At 42.9% G+C, this 7,750-nt stretch overlaps 1 protein-coding gene across 1 annotated transcript; it reads right to left on the minus strand.

The window, feature by feature from the left end:
* Positions 1–4,306: 4,306 nt before the first annotated feature.
* Positions 4,307–6,842, minus strand: LOC128439684 (ras-related protein Rab-1B). The gene is made up of 6 exons (XM_053422069.1): positions 6,812–6,842; positions 5,963–6,035; positions 5,578–5,673; positions 5,330–5,425; positions 5,058–5,189; positions 4,307–4,540 (listed from the first exon to the last, which is right to left on the minus strand). The coding sequence occupies exons 1-6, from the start codon at positions 6,823–6,825 to the stop codon at positions 4,307–4,309; spliced, it is 645 nt and encodes a 214-aa protein (XP_053278044.1). The 5' UTR covers positions 6,826–6,842.
* Positions 6,843–7,750: the final 908 nt, after the last annotated feature.

Consider the following 7,750-nt stretch of genomic DNA (forward strand, 5'->3'; position numbering starts at 1 on the left):
GCTCCGCAAGCTCACTCAGCCCGCAAGGCTGTGATTGGTCTGCTCTACATCCCGTCCGGTGTCTAGTTTCCGGTTTCATGCCCCACAATACGCGGAAATCACGGAAGATTTAGAAGAACGAATATGGACCAAATAGAAGAGCACTTGGCAGAAGAGATCCGAAAGTATGACCACTTGCATAACCCGTCACTGACTGGCCGATTTGTCCGCCAGAAATAGGCTATTAGGAGCCGGAGTGGCGATGTAAATAAACAGTCTAATTATAAGAAGTTGCTCTTCAATGTCCAGCAGCTCCATCTCAATCAATTGTTGTTCGGTTGGAATCGTGAATACACTCTCTGCCATGGTTCACCGTGTGTTTGTAATGGAGAACACGACTGGTAGAAGGTAAATAACAGTCAACAACGATTGCCACACCCACAAAGAAGGCGTCTCTCAGGTCGCCTTCGACAAAAAGCATTACTCCGCCTAGTGTTCTGGCGCGGAATTGCTTTGTAAGACGCGCAACGGTTGGGGAAGCATGAATGAAAACGAGTCTTGCGCCACAGCGGCGTGAAAAGACGCAGACGCAGTCGCAGAAGCATGTTTCAGGCTATTGCTACGTCGAAACGATAACTTCTCGCAGAGTGTCATTTGACATTTTTTATATGTTTTGTCACACAACCATTAACCACACCATGATACAATCTAATGCCTCTAAAGGCCCTCTTAGCTACTCGGTCTTTAGCCAGTTGGTGAGGCAAACTAACTTGTTCAAATTCTCTGACAGTAAAGCTGACCGCTTCTTTTGCACAATGTGTCCGGCGAGTGAGTCTGGTTTGGCGCATTCCACTTGAACGCCCCTCGCCGACCAACACATGCTTCGCGTTGCGGTGGTTAGGCGGGTATTGCTACGGTGAAACGATAACGTCTTCTCGCAGAGTGTGCATATCACCTTGGTTTTACTGAATGTTCGATCTTTGTTTTTTTGGAACACGATCTTCCCGTCCAGAAGGTCCTCAGGTTCATCAGAATTATCCATGTTGTTTGTTTGTTTGAATGGCAGCTGCCGTCTGACTGCATTACGCCGGGTTCACACCGGACGCGGAAGCGACGCCGAAGCGAGGCGTAAGCGCAGCGCCAATCCTCTGGCTCCCATCCACTCCCATGTTAAACCGCAGAGCTGAACACACCGGAGGCTGAAGCGTAGCGTTGTGCCGCGGCTGCCTAGCGCCGTGAAGCGATGGTTTCGGCGTCGAGTCTATTTTTTCCGCTTGACGCGAGCGTATCACAACAGGAACACACTGGAAAATGATTTTAAACGATATTTTATATGATATAAATGATCAAATATGCATCCCATACTTTGTATTCACGTTCTGTTGTCTTGGAGTTTTAATTTTACCACTTTTACCAACCACATTATTTAATGTCCCCCTCTGCCCGTCCACTACAGCCACACAAGCAGTCATAAAGATAAAAAGAGAGCACGTTAGAGAAGTATAAACCAAAACGAGTCCGTCGATGCAGCTGCGTTGCCTTCCGCGGTTGCAGTCGCGGGACTATTCTGCCTTTACGCCACGCTTCGGCGTCGCTTCCGCGTCCGGTGTGAACCCGGCGTTAGAGCGGCAACTAGTGCAGAGGCGGCGGAATTGGAAGGTCCTTCTGCGCATGCGTTAAATGCGTTAAAAAAAAAAAACGAATTAATCCTGTAATTTAATCATAACGCGTTAACGCGTTATTTTTCACAGCTCTAATATATATATATATATATATATATATATATAGCCTTTATTATTCCTATATCTATATTGGATAAGTTCATTCCTCTGACTCGTCTGGTCTTAGTTGTAATCCTAATCATGGCCACTAGAGGACAGAATTGTCTAAATTTCCGTTTACAGGAAGTAAGGAAGTAAATATGTTTACTAAAAAACGTTAAATACTTTGACCCAAACATTTGACTTTTTAAAGTTTCTTATGAAATGTTTTCTTTTTTTTCAGCATAAAGTCAAATCCACAAGTTTTTCCTCTTTTTTTATTTCGAAGAAAAAGAAAAGGTGAATAAATTTAACGGCCATTTAGTTTCATTCAGATGAAATGGAAATGCAATATTTTAAGTAGAAGATTATGTAAAACATATTTAGTTAAATATTTCATTATAATATATGATATTATTTTATAAAATGAATCTTTATTTCCTAACAGAAAGAGAAAGTCACAATTTAAAGACAAACACAATGTGAGGTTAAAACAGAAGTGATCAAAATGAAGCCACACACAAAATAAACATTCATAAACGCTTTGTGGTGAAAAATGTTTTACGCAGATATTCAAACTCAATCTCAATTGAATAGTTTTGTATGTTGTATGTTTTTCACACAGGTCATTATTTCACTACTCGTTTGTATTTCACTGTTTTTCTATATTTTTCTTTTCATGCCACAAACCTGCCAGAGAGTCAGATGCTCAGAGTGAAGTTAACTTGTTGTTCAGCTGTGTGTGACATGTGGGTTTAAAGTTTTTACAACAGCTCGTTACCAGAGTTTCATTTGTGTGAATCATAAATTATTAGTTTATTAATTTCACAGTCAGACCAATCAGCTGCTAAAGATTTGACCTTTTTAAATTAACCAGTTTTACTACTCTCAACATCAGATGTCCCACAATGCAACACGAACCACTGATCAGGCACAGACGGAGCTGGAGAAGAGAGAGGGAAACGAAGGATGAGATGAACGGAGAGGTTTCAGGAAGGGAAGAGAGATGAGATAAAGAGGAGGATGAGAGAGAAAGAGAGGGAGATAGAGATGGGGGGGGGGGGGACAGAGGATCACTTTGTGAATGAGAGATCCACCCTCCATCAACTGAAAAGCAGAGCAACACTGACATCTGGTGGACGGTAACACCACCTGCACTGTGGAAGGTGCTGAGTGTAACAAACTGAAGCTAATTGCACAGAATGAATCTGCAGTGAATCTTTCTTCATCATCGATCCTGAGACAAACGTCTCGTTAACGCGACCTGAGAAGCTCCAGCTGTTTGTCATCTGTGCAGTAACTGCTCTGGATGATTTGTATTTAATCCTCCAACAGGTTGAATAACAGCAACACCCTGAACAGCTGCTGAGTCGTCTAATTTCTCCAAATCAACATTTTACATCTATAGTTTCACCTTGTTGATCTTTTACAGATGATGTAACTTCCTGTTTTCACTTCTTTTGGCAGTACATTCTGAGATTAATGTCATTGAAGTCATTTCTCATTCAAAGAATCTTACATTCAACGTCTTGAACCAGAGGAATATGAAATAAATCAGATTGTTGCTGCACTGAGAAATTCTCCATGAGTCAATTTGACCTACTTTCCTTTCTGCTGCTCTTTAAATTGAAATGTCTGAATGGAGATCGAGTGCTCACTTCCTCATGCATTAAAATACATATTAAATTATATTCCCCTCCACCAAGGAGGTCATGCTTCATCTGCATTGGTTTGTCTGTTACTTTGCAGCATTAAAACTTGGCGGATCAGGGAGGAAGCCATCAATGTTCCAAACGTTCAGGGATGAAAGATGGAGATTAGCTTGATTAGTTATTTATATATCTTTTGCAATAAATGTATTTTCCCTGTTTCAAACAAACTAAACACACGATTAACTTGTGTCTCTTTGAGTCGACACGTGACCGAACCTGAGACGAGGTGAATCAGAAAATCATCTGATAAGTTGAACAGATTTACACATTGTTTTTATTTTGTATAACTTTTAAACATATTTTCAGCATCAAGACGCCTGATATATTATTTTATTGATATAAACAAAGAACAAACAAACCACAACAAAAACTGATAAACATGAAAAGTCCCCATTCAGGGAAATGACAGTAAATCACATCTCAGTGTAAATTCATCTGTAACAGAAGCTTAAACTGCTCCTGTCACATTCCTTCATAGAACTCGTCCTATAACTTGAACCAATATTTAAAAAGTATTTTCATTTGACTTTTGAAACTAGACTTTTTACAAATGTTTTACCTTGAGTTAGATGGTTGATACAGTGAACTCTTTATAAAACTCCTCCCCCACTGTTCGGCTGTAATCCTTCATTTGTTTGTCTCTTTTCATAATAAAGCAGAAATGCCTCATAAAAGCCTTCTTCAAAAAAACACGCTCAAAACATACATAAAGTTAAAAACATGTTTTTATGTTTTCAATAGCAAACATGTCAAAATGCTGACACAATGTGATTGTGTGTTCCAACACTAAACCAGTGCTTGTGTTTAGAACCTCTCTCTGAGCAGCGCAGCCACATCAGGGCAGATGTTTCCTGCTCAGCAGCAGTTAGCGGCCTCCTGCGTCTGTTTGTCCCCCCCCAGCCACACGGGGGCGCTGCTGATCTTGGTGCCCTGGGCCTTGGCCTGTGTGGACTGGCCCTGCAGACCGGCTCCCTCACTGGCCAGGCGCTGGTGGATCTCCGAGGCCATGGTGAGGAAGGACTTCTCCACGTTGTCCGAGCTCTTAGCGCTCGTCTCCAGGAAGCGGATCTTCAGGGACGTGGCCAGATCCTGGAGACGAGTCCCGAGAGAAGAGACACGATCACAACTCCTCAGAAAGTTCACAGAACAAAGTGTCAGCTGTCAAATGGGATCAGGTTAATATACTAACTGTTGATAAACATGGTTTCAATATCAACCATAGTTTGAGCACGTTGCAGTGGGGGGGGCTGCACACATCTGTAACACATGTCTAGAGTCAAGGTAACTAATGGGCGACACTGAAGGTGAATTACTGCAGTTTTCACTTCTACTGATCGGCCATCTTGGATCTTGAGGTTCTTCTTCGTGAGGTTTGAATATAAGTTTAAATCTATACGACTTTATTTCAAACTGAGGACACCAGAGGATGCAACACAAGATAACACAAGCATGACAACATCACACCATGCTCGTGTTGGTGCTACACTACATCCTACATGTGCCTCACACGTGTGTTGTCGCTCTGTTCGACTGGTGGGGTCTTTATTATTATTTATTAGTGTGTGTGTTTGTGTGTGTGTCTGTGTGTGTGTGTGTCTGTGTGTACCTGACCAGTGGCAGCGTCCACCACTTTCTTGCTAACGAGGTCCGACTTGTTTCCCACCAGCAGCCTGGAGACGTTTTCACAGGCGTAGCGATCGATCTCGTCCAACCACTGCCTGACGTTGTTAAAGGACTCCTGCAGAGCGAGGGAGGGAGAGAGGGAGGGAGGGAGAGAGGGAGGGAGAGAGAGAGGGAGAGAGGGAGAGGCGTGAAGGAGGAGGAGGAGGAGAAGTTAATGTTCACACTCCTCCTTTATGTTGAGGAGAGAACCCTGACCTGCTCAGTGACGTCATAGACGATGATGATGCCGTGAGCGCCTCTGTAGTAGCTGGAGGTGATGGTTCGAAACCGCTCCTGACCGGCTGTGTCCCACTGAAGGACACACACACACACAGACACACACACAGACACACACACACACACACACACACACAGACACACACAGTGAGCCCTCCCTCTGAAAGGATATTTACTCTTGTTTGGCTTCAAGCTGTTTGATTTATTTCTTCCTCCATCTCTCTTACGATTTGTAGCTTCACCGTCTTCCCGTCCATGTCGATGGTTCTGATCTTGAAGTCGACTCCGATGGTGGAGATGTAGCTCTCAGTGTACGTGTCATCCTGAGGCGGCAGACAAATATCAATACTACAGTTATCGTTTATTGGAATATTTATTTATCGTCCAGATCTGGTTCACAGCCTCCGAACTCACCGTGACAAGATATGATCAACTTTGAGAGAAGTGAATAATCTTCTTATAATATCAACTTCAAGCAATGACAATGTGTGTGTGTGAGTGTGTGTTTGTGCGTATGTGTGTGTTTGTGTGTGTTCGTGTGTGTGTTTGTGTGTGTTCGTGTGTGTGTTTGTGTGTGTTTGTGTGTGTGTGTGTGTGTGTTGAGAGTCTCACCGAGAAGCGTAGCAGCAGACATGACTTTCCAACTCCAGAGTCACCAATCAGAAGAAGTTTGAACAGGTAGTCGCTGTAGTCACACACACACACACACACACACACACACACACACACACACACATTCATAGATTTACATGCACACTATTGCAACAATAATAATAGTAATATTTGTAGATAATTCATTCTCCTACACACAGACACATTTGGTTGCTGGGTACAAAAAGAGCAAAGTTAGAAATAAGAAGCTCGTCTCCTCCATGTTAACACAACAGGGTTGTAACCTGGGAAGTTTCTTCAGGTAGGAGGTCATGTGACAGGGGCCTGACCAATCAGAGAAGGCTACACCGTGACTAGACCCAATCAGCAAGAGGATCTCAGTTTCTGCTCGTCCGCTCTAAACTCTGAGTCGTGTGGAATCCAGGTGAAACGGAGGCGGAGCTTAAAAGACTCTTTCACTATAGTTCACACTAGTTGGATCATTTGTTCTATTGTGTAACTATTGGATATTGTAGCTTTACTGTTGAGAGAGAGTTGAGATGTGATGGATTGTGGTTTATTTATGACGTTGTTGAGGTGACGTCACTTGATTTGGCAGAACTGACTCTCAGGCCTACAACTCCCATGAGCCTCTGCAGCCCAGTGATCCACAGAGAATCGACTACACACTCTCACATATAATTAACACAACATGACATTCATTAACCGAGTGGAAAACAAACTCCAGGATGTTACAAGGATTTAAAGTGTCTCCTAACTTCCCACGTCAGTGTATGTGCAGATATCAGCGTTACACACGGTGTGTTAGTACTCATACAGTGACACACAACATAAAGACACAACACTTACTATTCAGGGTTCATGATCGGTGAGGTCGCTCCAGGTGGCTCCACAGAATCCAGAACTATCCCTGAAAATAAAACCCTGAACCTGAAAACTGTCAGAATATCTCCAGCGCTGGGACGTTGTGTCGGTCAGTGTGTGTTTGTGTGTTTGTTTGTGTGTCTGTGTCCTTCCTTCGGAGGGGCAAGTGGCAGAATGAGCCGGAGCTGACGAGCTGACGGACGAGCTGACTGGTTCAGGTGCATTATTTATTAATAAAGACCAGCTCAGGTTACACTGGGGATAGCACCTGGAACCAACACACACACATGCACACACACACACACACACACACACACACACACACACACACACACACATTGCTGAAGACAAAAAAACCTGAGCGCCGTACGTCACTGAACAAACAGGAAGTAGATCTGCAGGAGGAACCCAGGTTCAAGGACCAGCTGATGGTAAAATCCTTTGTGTTTTGTTTGTGAAATGAAAACATCACCTGATGATTTAATAATCTGACTTGTGTTTCTCTCCTCTACACACACACACACACACACACACACACACACACACACACGTTCACAACACAACCAGGCCGATAACCTCACAGATTATTTCTCTAATGAGTGAATGAATAATATATAATGAATTGTCGTTATTCTGGCTTCACATTGTTAACTTGCTCTTCCTGATGGAAACATTAACTGTGGAGCTGGAGTCAGGCGGCTGACTCTCAGATAATTCAATAATCCTTTATTAAACGTCTTATTTTACTGACTTGTGCTTCTTCCTGTAAACTCACTGACATCAGCAGGAAATGACAGATGATGACAAACAGCAGCTTGAACACAAAGATATTAAACTGCTGTAATATTCAAAACTTCTCAAAAGTTCCACAAAAGAAAAACTGTGTGTTTCATGTTTCATAATCTCCAGATGTTTCTTATCGAC

The sequence above is a fragment of the Pleuronectes platessa genome, chromosome 5, assembly GCF_947347685.1.
Source record: "Pleuronectes platessa chromosome 5, fPlePla1.1, whole genome shotgun sequence".
In the NCBI taxonomy this organism is placed as follows: Eukaryota; Metazoa; Chordata; class Actinopteri; order Pleuronectiformes; family Pleuronectidae; genus Pleuronectes; species Pleuronectes platessa.